Below are 17,926 nucleotides of genomic sequence, written 5' to 3' on the forward strand. Positions count from 1 at the left end.
CATCTGCAGGGGAGTTAATGGGAATGTCGGGAAAATAAAATGGGATTAAGTAGTATTAGTTTAAATGGCCGCTCGATTTTTGGTACAGATTAGTTTCAGGGGGGCCACAGAAAAATTTGGGGATTTAAGGGGCCACAGGTTCAATGAAGGGGCCCACTTTTTTTCCGCTAATAATATCGGGGGGGGGGCACAGAAAAATTAAAGAGCCCAAGGGGGCCATGAACTAAAAAAGGTTGGGAACCACTAGTGCACAGGATGACAAAGATAGGGCTACAGAGACATTCACAATGTCCCTGTGAAAAAACAGTATCATCCTCAATGACTCGTTGGAATCCCTGACTCCTTAAAGTGGGGGAACAGCAGAAGATACCGAGCACCTCGACTCTCTCCAGGAGAAACACAGGAAATCAACATAAGTACCTCAAGGTATCCCCATCACCCCACCCACTTTGTCGTTCACCCACTGCCCCAACTGTGGCAGAGGCCGCATATCCCAGATTGGCCTCATCAGCCATGTTGAAGGCCACAGAGCGAACCATCCATACCACAGCAAATGTTCTCCTTTTCAAGCATTTACCCAACTTCCTAATAAAAGTTAGTCATCAATCTGATTGAACTTTCACTTCAGAAGTACCTTTCAGAATACAAGTTAACTTTTGATCTGCAGTCTGCACAAGGTTGAGCCGTGCTCAGTTCAGGATCTTCCCAAAGCCGACCCATGAAGCCTTGCCTTGTGCATGTCAATAGAAAGATACACATGACATGATAGATCAACATGTGAAAGAGCAACACCTTCTCATCCTTGTGGCAGGAGTGTTCTCAAGTGTGTCAACAACGAGGCACTTCAATCACACAGTCATCCATAGACGCCGACCGCCCTCGACTTTCCCAGAGAGAGCCTGAGAAGAAGTCGCCAACCAGCACCAAAGATCCTCTGCTATAGGATCTTTGACCAGCACCATGCCGGTCTCAGACCCACCAACCAGCACCATGCCGGGCTCAGACCCACCAACCAGCACCATGCCGGGCTCAGACCCACCAACCAGCACCATGCCGGGCTCAGACCCACCAACCAGCACCATGCCGGTCTCAGACCCACCAACCAGCACCATGCCGGGCTCAGACCCACCAACCAGCACCATGCCGGGCTCAGACCCACCAACCAGCACCATGCCGGTCTCAGACCCACCAACCAGCAGCATGCCGGGCTCAGGCCCACCAACCAGCACCATGCCGGGCTCAGGCCCACCAACCAGCACCATGCCGGGCTCAGACCCACCAACCAGCACCATGCTGGCTGGGCAAAGGTACTAGATATCCGCTATAGGATCTTTGATGCTGGGCTCCGGTTCCCCGGGCGGAGCGATGCGTCGAGTCCTCCTCCCCGCCAGGGGGCGCCGGTGTGGCGGGTGCGCCGGGGTCAGAGGTGAACCGACCAGGGCCTCACGTGTGGCCGGGAGCGGGTGGTGGCGGTAGGTAGATGGATGGATGCGGGCAGAGCGCTGGTGGGAGGGAGCTCACTCACTGTCTGATGGGTGTGGGAGGAGTTGTCTCTGCATCTCGGTGGTTCTGGGCTGGAATTGTGCGCGGCGGGGAGACCCCAGACCCAGACCCAGACCTAGCCCCCCCCCCCCGGAGCCCTCCTCCCCCCGTCCGCTCACCGGGTCGTCACCCCCCCCCCCCCCCCCCCCCCCCCCCCCCCCCCCCCCCCCCCCCCCCCCCCCCCCCCCCCCCCCCCCCCCCCCCCCCCCGCAGTCTTTCACCCGCTCTGCTCCTCTTTCACTGGCTCATGTAGCTCTGGTGATACCCGCCGTATCTCTTCCCATAGCCCCAACTGTCGTCCTCCCATCCCCTCCCTTTCCCCGCAACTACAGAGGCCCTGCAAACACCGGTGAGCTTCATCTCAACCCCAACCCAATCTCCAAAATAATCTGCCTTCAGTCTCCAACAGCACCGATTCCATCAGCATCAATAACACCAGCCCAGCATCAATAACACTAGCCCAGCATCAATAACACTAGCTCAGCATCAGGACCATTCCACGTGTAGATTCTTGATCAGTAAGGGTGTCAAACGGTTATAGAAATATAGAAAAATAAGTGCAGGAGTAGGCCATTCGGCCCTTCGAGTCAGCACTGCCATTCAATATGATCACGGCTGCTCATCTTAAATCAGTACCCCATTCCTGCTTTTCCCCCATATCCCTTGATTCCTTTAGCCCTAAGAGCTAAATCTAACTCTCTCTTGAAAACATCCAGTGAATTAGCCACCATTGCCTTATGTGGCAGAGAATTCAACAGATTCACAACTCTCTGGGTGAAGGTTTTCCTCATCTCAGTCCTAAATTGCCTACCCCTTTTCTTAAACTGTGACCCCTGGTTCTGAACTCCCCCAACATCTGGAGAAGACAGGAGACCGGGGTTGAAAAGGAAAGACAGATCAGCTACAATTGAATGGCAGAGTTGACTCGATGGGCTGGATGCCCTAATTCTGCTCCTATGATTTATTTATCATCCCAGGACAATCCTGGTGACATCAACTGTGATGGGAGAGGAACCTGTCCTATGGGCAGAGCTTTTTAAAACTAAACTGACAATACATGAAATGTCAAAGCAGCACCAAGCCATCTTGAGACAAACTTAAGACTTTGAATTGACCTACCTGTTTCCTGGTTTAATCTGGCTCTCTTGCCAAGGTGTTCCCATCTCCAAATCAATGATATAAACTGAACCCCTTCTGAGCTATAATTTAAAAACTAAATTTCTCTTGTAGATCATCAAGAAGCCATTGTGAATTTCACAATAGCAGTGGATTTATCTATTTGTATAGCTATTTATTTGTCTGTTTTAAATATACTGAATTTTGTTTTGTTTATTATGGGTTTCACAGAGTAATGTGTTTACACATTTGTGCTGCTGCAAGTAAGAATTTCATTGTTCTATTTTGGGATATACAATAAAACATTCTTGTCTCTTGATGATTGTGTACCTGATGATGTGCCTGCTTGTAGACACACTTGTGACCACTCTTGCAACAATGAAGAGAAGGTGTTCCTTCTTCACATGTTTAACTGTCAAGAGATGGATATCTTCTTGTTGACATGCACAAGGGAAAACTCATGAGTGGCCTTGTCAAGATAATGAACTGTGCCTGGCCCAACCTTGAGCAGAGAGCAGGCCAAATGTTAACATAGTATTCTAAATCCCTGACATGAGAGTTCAATTCCTTGTTAACTTCCATTTGGAAATTCGAGAAATGCTTTGGAGGATAAAATTTGCTGTGCCATGGAGAATGATCAGGGTAGTGGGGTGCAGTTTGGCCAGTCTGTCAGAGGCAGCAGGCTCACAATGGGCCCAATAGCCTCTTTGTATTGTAAGATTTTAAAAAAAAATGTGGTCTATAGTGCCTGCCCTGGTTCTTTAAACTTATTTTGGCACATATATAATGAGTTGTGATTCTGTTTTGTTTGGTTACTGTTGTGTGCATTAATATTTTCCTCCACGTGTGAAGCCTTTACAGCATTCGCCATGCGTAATCTGAAATTGCTGCAAAGCTTGCACTGCAACCGATGGCAGGGCCTGGGAACACCTCAGTGTTTGACAGTTCGTACAGATACAGGCACAGTGTTGGTGGGTTCGGACTTGGGAATCACAGAACTTGATCCACGTACAGAACAGGTATTGATTTGTTTTGATGCTTACAAATTCTCGCAACAATTTATTCCCTCTGAGTATCCATAGTTAACAGAAAAATGTGTTTGCGATACAGTGTAATGTAAATGGTGATCATTGTTTCTTGGCTCCAGACTTGTCTTCTATGGATACATGTTAATGAATTCATGTCAACTAGTTCCATACCTATATATCTGAAAAGTCAATGATAAAGCAATTTTGATAATACTTGCAATGCTTGGATGTCCATACGGTCTGGCACTGCGGTTCACAGGCTGAGGATTATTTTTAATCATTAAGTATGACTGATGCGTGGTCACTGTTGTAACGTGGGAAATACAGTAATCAATTTTCTTGCAATAATCTCCCGCAAATGGTGATGCTTAATGGATAAATATTTGCCACAATATGCTGTTCTACAAGAATGTAATACAATCTTTAACGCAAACCTGAGAGAGTGTGCAGGGCCTTGGTTTAATGTTTCATCCCAAAGTATGTTAGACACAAAATGCTGGAGTAACTCAGCGGGACAGGCAGCATCTCTGGAGAGAAAGAATGGGTGACGTCCCTACCCAAAGTATGTTTGTGTGAACGGTGCAATACTCCATTAGTGCAGTACTGGATGTAACTTCTGAGTCTCATCTGAATGAACTTAGAATTGGTTTTCTTATTAATTGCCTTATTATTGGGGCATTTACAGGGTGAATGCACGCAGTGTTTTCTTCAGGGATGAGGAATCAAGAACTAGGTTTGAGGTGAGTGGGGAAGGATTAACAAGGAACCTGAGGGGATTTTTTGTCACACAGAGTAGTACGTATGCAGGTACAATAACAATATTTAAAACGCATTTGGACGGATACTTGGACAGGAAAGGTTGAGTGGGATATGGATTACCTACGAGCAAATGGAACTAGTGTAGATGGGCATTTTGGGACAGCATGCATGAGTTGGGCCGAATGGCCTGATTCCATGCTGTATGATTCCATTCTAAAAGAAAGCTGTGACTCAATGATTTATACTTTTGAATGTGAATCAAGTAGTTTCAGGTTCCAGTGTCATTCTAGCTTCTTTGCATCAAATCTCTCCATTAGACATAGGAGCAGAATCAGGCCATTCAGCCGACTGAGCCTCTGCCATTCCATCATGCCTGATCTATTTTCCCCCCTCAACCCCATTCTCCTGCCTTCTCCCCATAATCTCCCTGCAACCTTTCCTGCAATCTTGATTGATGCTCCAATGCGGTACTGAAATATTGGAGGTACCACAATCACATTAGATTTAATTTGGATGGATGTCCAATCTGCTTTCGTAACCTAGCATGTTAAAAACAAAGTAAATGCAAGGTTCTGGAGTAATTCAGCGGTTGAGGTCGTGTCTCTTGAGGTCAGCAATGTTTAGGGTAGGGACTCTTCTTCAGACTGATTAGAATGGGGGGAGTATGTTGGAAAGGAGGTTGGGGTCATAGCAGAGCCTGGCAAGTGACAGGTGGATAGAAGTGGGGGGGGGGGGGGTTAATGGGCAGATGGGTGAATAAAGGTTAAAGATGAAAAGAAGATAGTAAGGTGACAAAATATATAAAAATAGCTCTTTTGCAGCTTTCTCTCCCCTACCACAATGGGTCTGAAGGAGGGTCGCAACCTAAAGCGTTGTCTGTCCGTGTCCTCCAGAGATGCTGCCTGAACAGCTGAGTTACTCCAGCACCTCGTGTTTTACACAATATTCCAGTATTTGCAGTTCCTTATGTCTTTCTCTTTATTACACGCAAACCTGATATTAAATAAATAAATTGCATTAAGATCTCTTCGTGCTGTTTTGAAGTTATAAGTTTCTGTCCGATGCCCTGGTAGTATTTATCCCTCAGTCAATGCTGTTTACAAAAATCTAGCTCCTATCACATGTCGTAGAGTGGGATCTTGCTGTGTGCAAATTCCTATATTACATTTCACAAGTCTTACTTTTAATTGGGACATGAATAATTCCGTAGAAAATATATTTATTTAAACTTCAAAACAATGGATGTTTATTGAGATATCGAACATGGACTGGCCAATAAAATTATGTGCATCAGTCTTTAATGCACTAAGCTCTTGAGGCTTTGCAAGTCTGTGGGGTCTGGAGTTCTCATTTTATTGTTATTTCTGGCACTTCTCTCTGGTGGCTGGATTTTTCTCCATGAAAAATTGTGGTGGGGTCATTTTTTATCAGTTAGTGTGACGTGACAATGGATTAAATTAAAGGACCAATAATGAATGGAACGGTGACAGAGATATAAACTATCTCTAGTAATTAAATTCCAGCATTTCACACTCCCGGAGCTAGAAGGGTTTCTCTGCTGTGGATGTGAAGTACTGCACTCTCATGATTTATTTTATAGTAAATCATACATTGCACAACAATTTCGAAAAAAAGCACACCTGCGAAAGAGCAAAGCTGTAGCCCTCCACGTGTCTAATGTATAGACTTCAATGTGCTGGTGTTTGGCTCTATGTAACTAAACTGTCTTAATCCAGTTTACCTTTGATAATATTATTCACATGGTCTTGTATGTTCTTTTGAATCATCCTCTTGCAGGTGGTCAAAAAGGTATCGTTGGTTGAAGAAGCATTTCTCCCCGATGATGGCACTGGTTGTATTGTTGGTATTGAGGACCTGCCAGATCAAGAATCAGTCTGCATTGCCACTGCATCTGGAGATGTTGTACTTTATAATCTAAGCACAAATCAGGTAAAACGGGGGGGAATTGGTAACTTGGGATGTACTTACTAGACGAGCTTTTTGCAGTAATCTGATACTTGTTTGCTGATTATGTAATTTGAGGTATTTTATTATAGAAAATAAGTAAAAGGTATTTGCTCATAAAAACTAGAGCAATGACTAGCATATCTTAATGCTTTCAACGTAGAACTTGCTTCAGCCAAGCAGTACCAGATAGAATATGACACTTCGGCAAAGTAAAATTAACGAAGGAGCAATGAAATAATCAAAGAGGTGGATTTTAACATATTTCCGAAGAATTAGGTTGTGAATTAGCTTTGATTTTAGGAATCTAGCAGGCAGAGAAGGATGGAAATTCAGGGTACTTGATGAGCCAGAAAGGGATTGCATGATATTAGAGGATAATAGGCTCAAGGCCATTATGAAGATGCGATCGGGCATGTTGGTGTATTTTACAATGTGGGTGCATTTTAAAATCCAGGAACAGGGCACTAGAAGATAATGCAAGTCGGAAAACATTGGGTTAATGATTGGAAATGAATAACAGGCTTTTTAATGAATTCTTAAGCTTAGCGGTAAAACAACGGCTTGCAAAGTTCATGATTTTGGATTAGTGGAGATCTAGGAGAAGAAGAGAAACAGAAAGGAATGGCTGTTACAGGTACATATCAGCAAAACAGTTTTTCCTTCATTTTGTGCTTTTGTTATTTCTAGCTGGAATGTGTCGGCAGTGTCGACAGTGGTGTAACTGGGATGAGCTGGAGTCCAGACCAGGAACTGGTTGTACTGATCACAGGTATGTGCAAATCAAAGTAATAGATTTACTTGAATAGCTCTTTTAGCAAATGTAAATGTGTATTGGCTGATTCAACCCTCTGCTTAGTCAGACTCTATGAAATCTGTATTAATTGTTTCTTGTTATTATATTGCCAGCTTAAGTTTGTCCATGGAGACTTGTCCCCATCCCAGAGTATGGCTGGTGCCTTGCTGCAAATTGTTATTTACCATCAACATTGTTTATCTTTAATTTCTTATTTTAATGTCATTATAGTTAGAGGTACAGAGAATATTATTTGCAAAAAGTACACAAGATCCCTATTTTTGATTGAAGTTTTATAAAGAGCAAGCAAGTTATTAGGGCAGAATATGTCTTGACGAAACCCAACAACACAATAAATTATTTCAGCAGAATAGAGAGAGACACACAAAATGAGAAGCAATAAACCAGTTATCTTAATGTCTGTTGTTGATAAGGTGCCAGAGTCTACAATGGAGGAAGAAATAACTAGTTGTTTAGATAATCTTCATGCAATCAAACCAAAGCAAAATAGTTTCAAAATGAAATGGTCCCTCCCCGACCTTAGTTCTCCAACCAGTTTATAGGGCCTGTCCCACTTGGCGATTTTTTTGGCGACTGTCGGCATCATTGACTGACGTATCAGGTTACCGATAAAGTCGCGGCCGTGAAGCGGCGTGATGACGTATTGACGCACGGTATTTCCTCAAGTGTCGCAACATTTTTTGTCGCCGCTGGATTTTGAAATGTTCAAAATCTTTCGGCGACCCTGATATGTCAGTCGATGATGCCGGCAGTCGCCGAAAAAATCGGCAAGTGGGACAGGCCCTTAACTGTCCTGACAAATTTTACTGTTTGTATGCCTCGTTGTCAACTCCCCTCAGCCAACAATGAACCAGTGTACATTTCCTTGATCATCGTCTGCTTTGATCTGTCCTTTTTACTCCTTGCATGCTGTTTGTACCCTTCCGTATCTCTAGTTTCCCTCTCCCCTGACTCTCAGTCTGAAGAAGGGTCTCAACCCGAAACATCACCCATTCCTTCTCTCCAGAGATGCTGCCAGTCCCGCTGATTTACTCCAGCATTTTGTGTTTATCTTCAGCATCTGCTGTTCCTTCCTACACAATTCAAAATGGTATTTTGAAAGAAAGTAATGTTTGAAAAATTTGCTGGTTCTTTGAAGATTTAACAAGCAAGAGTCTTTGTAGATTTATGGGAGCAAAGAGGTCCTCCTGCAGCTGTACAGGGCCCTAGTGAGACCACACCTTGAGTATTGTGTGCAGTTCTGGTCTCCAAACTTGAGGAAGAACATTCTTGCTATTGAGGGAGTGCAGCGTACGTTCACGAGGTTAATTCCCGGGATGGCGGGACTGTCATATGTTGATAGATTGGTGCGGCTGGACTTGTATACTCTGGAATTTAGAAGAATGAGAGGGGATCTTATTGAAACATATAAGATTCTTAAGGTTTGGACACGCTAGAGGCAGAAAACATGTTCCCATTGTTGGGGGAGTACAGAACCAGGGGCCATAGTTTAAGAATAAGTAGTAAGCCATTTAGAATGGAGATGAGGAAAAACCTTTTCACACAGAGTTATAAGTGTGTGGAATTCTCTGCCTCAGAGGGCGATGGAGGCTGGTTCTCTGGATGCTTTCAAGAGAGAGTGACATAGAGCTCTTAGGGATAGAGATAAGGAGAGAACGCAGGAACGGGGTACTGATTGTTGATGATCAGCCATGATCATATTAAATGGCAGTGCTGGCTCGAAGGGCCGACTGGCCTACTCCTGCACCTATTGTCTATTGATGCATTTGAATTCCAGAAGGCATATGATAAGTTGCCACAAAAAAGGCTGCTGCATAAGGCTAGTATTGGGAGGTGTTAACATGGATGGAAGACTGGTTATTACGTAGAAGGCAGTCAGAATTAATGGAACTTTTTCAAACTGGAAAGACCTATCAAGTTGATTATCCCATGGATTAATCCTCTGCCTGCAGTTATTTACTATGTTCATGACTTGGAAGAGGAGACAAAATGTAAGGTATCCCAGTTTGACATAAAAATACATGAGCGACCCTTCTGCATTGAGGATATTTGAACATTGCAACAGGATAGATTGGTTGGGTATTTGACAAAAACATTTTTGTAGTACAGGTTGCATGATTTTCCAGCACCCTCAGTTCAAGAGCCTTTCTGGATTATCCGTTTCTCGTGATGAATGAAATGACAATATACCCCTGGCCTGCTAATTACACCCCTTCAGTCTCTAAAACACCATGTAGTGCCAGAAACTTAAATAAAACAAACATAAAATGTAAACTGAATGTGAATGGAATGACCTGCCAACTCATCCTCGGCTCCCACTGTCTCCCTGGCTGTTTAGAGCCCCTACGTCCGACCCCACTCCCGACTTGCTAGATGCACCAGCAAGCCCTTCTTCTACGAGTGCCGCGGTCTCCGGTCTCCGGGGAGGGGACAGCCGCTCCAGACTTTTCCAAGCCGCTGAGGAATGTTTCACCCGACGCCGATGTTTCATCTTTACGGCAAGAGGGCCCTGAAAATCATCGGACTGGCTGCACGGCCACAGATGGGCCCTGACCTCGGGATGTTTCACAGAGGAAGAGGACTTAACTTTCTGGTGCCTTTCCCCCGCAGTGGAAATGTTTTGATTCTGCTGTGGGGGGATGTTTGTGTTGAACTCTGTAATATGTTGTGTCCATTTTTATTCATTTTTTTTTTTAAAACCTTTTTCTATGGTTTGCAATGGAACTTATTATTATTTAAATTATGTAAAGCGCTTTGGGGTCAATGCAAATTGGCTTAAAATGCGCTATATAAATAAAGTTTACTTACTTACTTACTTACTTACTTCTTCACCCACCGCATGGTCCAGTGACACGGCTGTTGTTGCGGCTCATGTTGTTACCCCTGGGGACAGCGCTTTCTTCAGGTTGCCGCTATCGACAGTACACACTTGGTTACCGTAGGGCTCCCTCCCCTCTCACCTGCTGCTGTTTCTTGCTGTCGGCAGTGGCTTTGTCCACTCCACACTTGACCGTCGCTGTCTGCTTCTCCCGTCGCTCTGTCTTGCCAGTCTCTTTTCCCCCCTCCCCCTAAATGTTTAGATGTAAACAAATAGCTCTTATAACAGAGGGACATAACCGGAAATAGCGTTCGCAGCGACCAATGCCATTTGTGACAACTCAAGGAATGTCAACTGACTTCATGAAATGTTGTCTGGATTATAGGGGGTGGGAGGACCATAAGTTGCTGGAAAATTAATGTTCAACCTGTAAAGTGTAGGTTCAGCAAGTAGGTAAATAAACTAAGAAGGTAAATGCAATTCCTTTTACTTCAGGGTTGGAGTTTAAAAATTGAGATGTAATTTTGCAGTTTACAAGGAGGTTGGTGAAGTCACCCTCGTGAAATGATTTTCCTATATTGAAGAACTAAATTGTTAGCCACATTGAGGATTAATAATCTTATTAAAGCACAGACGTTCCAAAGGAGACATGGTAAAATAGATGTTAAGATATTTCCTTGAGTGGAAGAATCTTGATCAAGGGAATTGAGATGTGCAGGAATTCCTTCACACCGAGGGTGGTGAATTGTGAGCAATGTTTAACAGCTACAGAAAGGGAACTGAAACCTGGGGCAGATCAGTCACAGTTATGTCGAGTGGCTTGCTCTTGGTCGTACTTTCTTTGTAATATATGAGAAATGACCGTACAGAGAGTTGTAAATCTCGGAAGTAATTTACTCGGAGAGTTGTGGGTATTATTGAATATATTCAAAGCTAATATTAGACACACATGCATCAAAAATAGAGGGATTTGAATTAGATGAGGAAAAGTGAGCTTGATGCCCAGTTTCTGCCATGATCTTGTGGAAGGGCCTCAGTGATCTAATTTTACTTCTTATGTATTACAAGACCATTTAGGTTGAAATATGTTGCCTTAGGTAGTCTACCTGGACTCTAAAACATTCAAGTGTTAATAAAACTATAGAGTTTCTGTAAGAATGCTGATTATTAGTTTATGATAGGACTGTTGTTGCCTAATAACAGCTGTGAAAGAATCAGTTATTTTTATAAACTCACACAACAAAAACAAAGTTCTCCCTGCAGATCTTGCAGTCATAAGCATTTGGATTTTCTGCTTTCTTGAGGTTAACCTATTTCCAACCCCTTGGCACCATAATGGATTTGTAGGCTTTGCATAAACTTAATAAGTTCCCTCGGTTGATTAAAATTAACAGGAAATTATCCTGAACCAGCCACACCAACCTTGCTCTCATTCTTTATGTTTGGACCACAAGTGCGGAATAGCAAATGTATGGATCACTGAATAACAGATGCACTGACTAAATTTAAAAGATAATTCAGTGGTGTAATTAACCTTGTCATTCCCAGGGCCAAAGATTAAGAGAATATCCGGATGGTTCTCATTCCCGTGACCCTTTGAATGTTGACCAAAGCTAGAATTAGTCTTGATTACAATGCCTCCTACCTTCTGTGGAAAGAGAAACAGCTGAAGTTTCAGTTTATTTAATTTTCATTGAAATTTTACTCATCATATTACTGCCACATTTAGCTGTACTCACTGGAAAGATGAGGTCTGCAAATGACTTGGCGTAATAAAGCATCAAAAAACACGTTTTAACTAGCAATCATTTTACATAGCAATGCTTTTCAGTTGAAGCATTAGTATATGTTGTGTGATAATCATAAAATGTTTTACTATGCGTTCAGTGATAGCAAGAGTCCAAAGATATTAGACAGAATTTTGTGGAAACTAAAATTCAGCCTCAGAGGTGGAATAGCTTGTATAATTTTGTTACAGGGCAGCGTCAAATTGCATCCAAAAAGTAACATATTGATTCAAATTTCAAGGAAAGGTAATTGTTTGGGGACTTTAGATCTTCGACCACCGGCCTGCGGCCTACACCATCTTGAAGCCGCGGTCTCCGGTGGGGAGGCACCGATTCAGGACTTATTCAGGACTTACCTGGACTTACCTTGTCAGTACATCTGGACGCCCGCAGCGGCGACTGCGGAGGGTTGAGGTCCCGGCCACGGGGCAAAATGGCCAATTTTTGTGCCTTCCACCACAGTGATGAATGCTGTGGTGGATGTTTGTGTACATTTTTTTAATTGTGTATTTGTGTTCTTTTTTATTGTACCGCTGTTGGCAAATTCATTTCACTTGCACTTATGTGCAAGTGACGAATAAAACTTGATTGATTGATTGATCTAACATTTCAAGTTTCTCTTTGCACAGATGCTCTTATCTTTTAAACTGCTGGCAGTGGTTTTGCGTCAACCATGCTTTAACCATGCAGTTTTTAGCAAAAGCATGTGGAATATTTTTTTAATATTATTTTCTAGGACAGGAAACAATTATAATGATGACCAAGGACTTTGAGCCAGTCACTGAAGTAAAAATTCACCAGGATGAGTTTGGTGAAGGTAAGTGTAATGGTTTATTTTTAAAAAACAATTGAAAACTTGTTTCTTTCCTTGATCTCTGCAATTCTAATACAAGCTGCCAGTCATTTGTAGATTTAATGAAGAGTGAATTATAACATAGAGTAATGCAGAAGTACTTTTAAACGGTTTTGTAGGAAGAGGGTTTGCAGCAACTGGTTTAGAATGTATTCTACATTTTTTCAGAAACCTATTGTAATTTAAAGAATATTCTCACATTTTGGAGTTGTATTTATGCACGATGGTTTAATGTTTTATAATTTTCTGATTAATATGTACCTCATCTTACAGCGGTGTACTCAAGATAACCAAACATTACAAGGCCAATGTGTGCCTCACTACGTAATGAACTTGTCCCCTTGTACCTACCCTTTAGTTCTTCCTCCCTTACCACACAGATCTCTTAATTTTATATGCACAATCCTAATTCTTCCTGACCCTATAACGCAAGGACAATTTATGTATTTTCAAATGCCCATAATAAATTTAAAGAACTGAAGCATGTCCTCTAACTATGCCAACAACTCAACGGGAGGACACGTCTATCTTAGCTTTTCCAGCACAGGTGATGTTCGAAAGAGCCATTTTCTTGTGTTCTTTGTGATTCCATTATAGTTCTGTGCAATTGCATCTGGAATCCCCCCTTCTTTGTTTCTCCTCCGCAGTCAAAAATCCTCACAGGTTTGTTTGTGGTACTTGCGAATGTCACGCTATGCCTTCCCTGACAAAATATGTTCCCAGGCACAAATACTCCGAAACAAAATTAGAAAGAAAATCTTAATTTTACTTTACAGGTGAATTTTATTAAAGGAATAGGAACAAAGTGATTCATCTGCACAGGTTGTTTTATGTATTGCATACCTATCACTTCCTTTCTCGCTTCAGGAAAATTCATTACTGTTGGTTGGGGGAAAAAGGAAACCCAGTTCCATGGAACGGAAGGGAAAGCAGCAGCTGTCCATAAGCTAATGGTGAGTGTTATGACAAAGAGTTCAACATCATCACATTGTTTCTATTTCTTGTTAAATGAAGATATGAACGAGTTCTTTAGGTGGTCAATATCTAAATTTGTTTTACTGTCTGGATAGGTTCAGTAGAGGGTCTGGCAGGTTCTGCCATTCATTGAGAGGATGACTAATCTGTGACCTAATTCCAAATTTTAGCCCTTGTCCTATGTCCCTGAATAATTGAACCAAATAAAGATCTCTTAGGTAGACAAAAATGCTGGAGAAACTCAGCGGGTGAGGCAGCATCTATGGAACGAAGGAAATGGGCAACGTTTCGGTTCGAAACCCTTCTTCAGACTTTGTTTCTAATATTAGCATTAGATCTACTCTCAAGTACTGTTTGTGGAAGTGAGTTCTGAACTTTTATAACCTTTTGTCTATGGAAGTGCTTTTTAATGTCACTCTCATTTTTAAACTGTACTCATTGCATTGAGGACATGCTGCAATTTTCATGTTAAATGAAATAAATATGGGACGGTGATTTGAATAAGATTTTGAATAAGATGACAGTGATTTGAATAAGATTTTGAATAAGATGACAGTGATTTGAATAAGATTTTGTGATTCTGCTTGTAAAGCAATTGCGGCTGATGCTTTTGCTTTGATTTCTGCTGGGTAAATGTCTGCTGGGTAAATGAGCAGGGTTCAGTGGCTGGGATTGGGGTGATAATGGTTGGTAATATATCTCCCTACTCTAGACAGTATTGGTAACATGTTCAGTATGTTACTTGAGTATGATGAGTTGCATAGACTGCATGACTTCGAGACAGTAATCTACAATGATGGTTTAAAAAGCAGAATTAAAATGACAATAGAATTCAAGTGATTTTGATAGGGAAGATGTGGAGGGACATGCACTTGTGTCAAGTCCCCAATCAGCCCTTAAATGTAAATTAACATTGAACTCAAGAATAATTTCTTTGTTCAGATAGTGGGGAGAATATGGAACTTCCTAGTTCAGACGCTATTCTGACCTTGCATTTGTTATGGCTTTCATGATGTTTCAATTAAACGGCAGAACACAGGCAGTGATCTGCACATTGGCTTGCATGAAGTCTAAGAGAGATATCTTAACACTCCAAAGACCATTGGGCAAAATAGTCGTCATTTTTGTTATGCATAGTACATAAAATAATCCTTCCAGTTCTAATGTTTAAATTCAGTGACACTTAGTTTTTACTTCATGCAGTGAGTGTAAATTGATTTGAGAGTTTTCAGCTTGGCTTAGCCTGTAGTTTGGCAGTTTCTCAAAATGGCTCAAAGATCTGCAGGAAGAAATTCAATTAAATTTAACTTGGGCGCTGTTGGTAATGGAGTGGAATAATAAGGCTAACCAGGCAGTTCCCCATTCTACAGACATGCCAAATTTATCAGATCAATCTGAGTTCTGTGGGGCACTGATTCGTAACTACATTGAGAAACTGTACTAGAATCTTGGATTATTTTCTTGCTAATTCGAATCCATACCCTCTAATCTTCCATTCTACTTCCAATATAAAAATGTTTCTGACAGTTATACACACTGAATCTGTTCTACCCATCAATGTCATGTATTCTACCAACTTTTTTCACAAACGATCATCTCCGCTGAACAAACCCTTTCATTTAATGTTGTTCAATTAATCAGTTAATTTTCATTAAATGTAAGGATCAAATATTTTCGGTGTCACATATGTTCATTTGCATTGACACTATTAGTAAATCTTTTTGGAAAAGATCAGGTGTTCAATTGGCTTCCATAGAAAGCTCAAATGAAATGTAATCTATTCTGCTATTGTGGTTATATGGCAAATGTACAAAAAATTCTCATTTGTGGCAGTTAGAATTTGCAGACAATATTGAAAGATTTCAAGGGTATGTAGATAGAGGCCATCTTGGAGAGCATTGGAAATCTAGAGGTTAGATATTGAGGGAGTGCAGCGTAGGTTTCCAAGGTTAATTCCTGGGATGGCTGAGAGAATGGAGCGGCTGGGCTTGTATACTCTGGAATTTAGAAGGATGAGAGGGGGTCTTATTGAAACATAAAGATTATTAAGGGTTTGGACACGCTCGAGGCAGGAAACATGTTCCCGATGTTGGGGGATTCCAGAACCAGCGGCCACTGTTTACGAATAAGGGGTAAGCCATTTAGAACGGAGATGAGGAAACACTTTTTCACACAGAGAGTTGTGAGTCTGGAATTCTCTGCCTCAGAGGGCGGTGGGGCTGGCTCTCTGGATACTTTCAAGAGAGAGCTAGATAGGGCTCTTAAAGATAGCGGAGTCATGGGATATGGGGAGAAGGCAGGAACGGGGTACTGACTGGGGATGATCAGCCATGATCACATTGAATGGCGATGCTGGCTCGAAGGGCCGAATGGCCTACTCCTGCACCTAGTGTCTATTGTCTATTAGATGTAGCAAAGGCAACACCAAGGATTTCAGCAGCATATGAACTGCGAATGGGATGTTATAGAGCAGGGGTCGGCAACCTACGGCCCCCGGGCCGAATGCGGCCCGTAACCCGAAATCATCCGGCCCACAGGCGTATTTCTATTTTCCCGTAATTATCCGGCCAACAGACTTCCATCATCTCCGGTACCTCCTGGGCCCGAGGCTGCGGCGCCCAGGCGAGGTGACGCAAGGAGGCCGGCGCTGGCGGCCGCAGTGGCGGAGCCACTGAGCGCCGAGCTCTGGCTGTACCGCATCCTGCGCAAAGCCACCGGGACGGCCGCGCACCTTTTGTGTCTGGGCTTCACTGTCGGGATCAAAGATCCGCTCTATGATCTTTGGTCGGGATCGGGGTTGTCAATAGGCCGGGGACGAGTGAATATGAGGGGCGTCCTCGAAGGGGCAGGATCCACGTGTACACGTGATAGATTTGGCCCGCCATCCACTCACAGACATGCGTCCCAGCCCCTATGCAGACTGAGCTTGCCGACCCCTGTTATAGAGGTAAAACTAGGCAATCTTAGTGATGGCACTGGTAAGTTATCCAAAGCTCATTTCAAGGTCAAATGTAATAAAAAGAAACTGCAAATGTCGGTTTTATACCAAAGATAGACACAAAATGCTGGAGTAACTGAACGGGTCAGGCAGCATCTCTATAAAAAATGGATAGGCGGAGTTTTGAGTTGGAGCCCTTCTTCAGACTTTGTATGTCTTTGGAGTGTGGGAGGATAGTGAAGATCTTGGAGAAAACCCATGCAGTCACAGGGAGAACATACAAACTCCGTACAGACAGCACCCGTGGTCGAGATCGAACCCGGGTCTCCTGCGCTGCAAGCGCTGTTATGCAGCAACCCTACCGCTGTGCCACCGTGCGGCCCTGTGATGTGATCCGAAGAGCGATACATCATTGCGAACTGTGGAACTGGAATCATCTTAAGGTCATATATGATAGTTGCCAGAAACAGTTGTAGCATTTGTGAGGGAAACAAATTCTTATCATGGCTGGATGATCAATCTAACTTGTGTTCTATGCCTGTTATTACAGTCTTCTGGGAGTGTTTCTGCCTTCTTTACTTCTTTACTTGACATACTCTTTTGTCCCTGTTCCTGGGCACTAATGCTGCTACTTTACCGTTCCCGCTCCTCCACCCCCCACTCAATCTCAGCACTGCCCATGAATCAATCCTGAGATCTTTATGTTGCTTAGCTATCTAAAGCAACGTATATTTCAATTAGCTCACCCACCCTTTGCAATATAACCTATCACTTCCCGAAACAAAGTGCAGTTCTGCTAATGTGATTTCTTATTTGGTATGTTAGGAAATTGTGCCGGCCGTTCCTTGGGATGATCATAAATCCCGTGTGACCTGGCGAGGTGATGGGCAATTGTTTGCAGTTAGTGCCATTTGTCCTTTGACAGGTATGTATCCAACATCTACTTCAACATACAAATATTCACTTTAAGGTTAGTGTGTAACCTGTCTTTTTATAAAACTACAAAACAATTTTGCATGCTGTTGCAATGCTACAAGCATGTTCACTTGCATTGTTTTTTTCCACCTCTTATTTGTTCAAGAAGGATCAGTTAGTGCTGCTGCTTAACACTTGCATGGGCCTGGGTTCAATCTTGATCTCGGGTGTAGTTTGTGTGTGGATTGTGCTTTGACTACATGGCTTTCTGCTGACTCTGATTTTTCCCACTTCCCAAACATTTGCTGGTGTTGTAATGGTCATTAAAATTACCCCTTGGTGGATGTAACTGATAATAGAACCAAATAATGGGGCAGTAGGTTGTTAATGTGGATGTGAGAGGGATTAAGTTG

At 42.8% G+C, this 17,926-nt stretch overlaps 1 protein-coding gene and 1 long non-coding RNA gene across 3 annotated transcripts in view; both read left to right on the forward strand.

The window, feature by feature from the left end:
- The first annotated feature begins 1,437 nt into the window (after positions 1-1,437).
- The window catches only part of elp1 (elongator acetyltransferase complex subunit 1), a 68,634-nt gene continuing 52,145 nt past the window's right edge, over positions 1,438-17,926 (forward strand). The window contains exons 1-7 of one of the 2 annotated variants that reach the window (XM_033018140.1): positions 1,438-1,472; positions 3,511-3,677; positions 6,243-6,395; positions 7,101-7,182; positions 12,569-12,649; positions 13,553-13,638; positions 17,424-17,523. In XM_033018140.1, the coding sequence (XP_032874031.1) occupies positions 3,528-3,677; positions 6,243-6,395; positions 7,101-7,182; positions 12,569-12,649; positions 13,553-13,638; positions 17,424-17,523 (652 nt within the window). In that variant the 5' untranslated portion in view covers positions 1,438-1,472; positions 3,511-3,527. Of the gene's footprint in view, positions 1,473-1,783; positions 2,061-3,510; positions 3,678-6,242; positions 6,396-7,100; positions 7,183-12,568; positions 12,650-13,552; positions 13,639-17,423; positions 17,524-17,926 lie in introns of those variants that run through there. The other variant, XM_033018141.1, reaches the window with a different exon arrangement.
- LOC116971183 lies at positions 13,645-15,337 on the forward strand. Its single transcript, XR_004411430.1, has 3 exons — positions 13,645-13,878; positions 14,377-14,381; positions 14,543-15,337. It is a non-coding gene; the product is annotated as an uncharacterized LOC116971183 (long non-coding RNA).

This window comes from Amblyraja radiata, chromosome 3 (genome assembly GCF_010909765.2).
Source record: "Amblyraja radiata isolate CabotCenter1 chromosome 3, sAmbRad1.1.pri, whole genome shotgun sequence".
Taxonomy (NCBI): Eukaryota; Metazoa; Chordata; class Chondrichthyes; order Rajiformes; family Rajidae; genus Amblyraja; species Amblyraja radiata.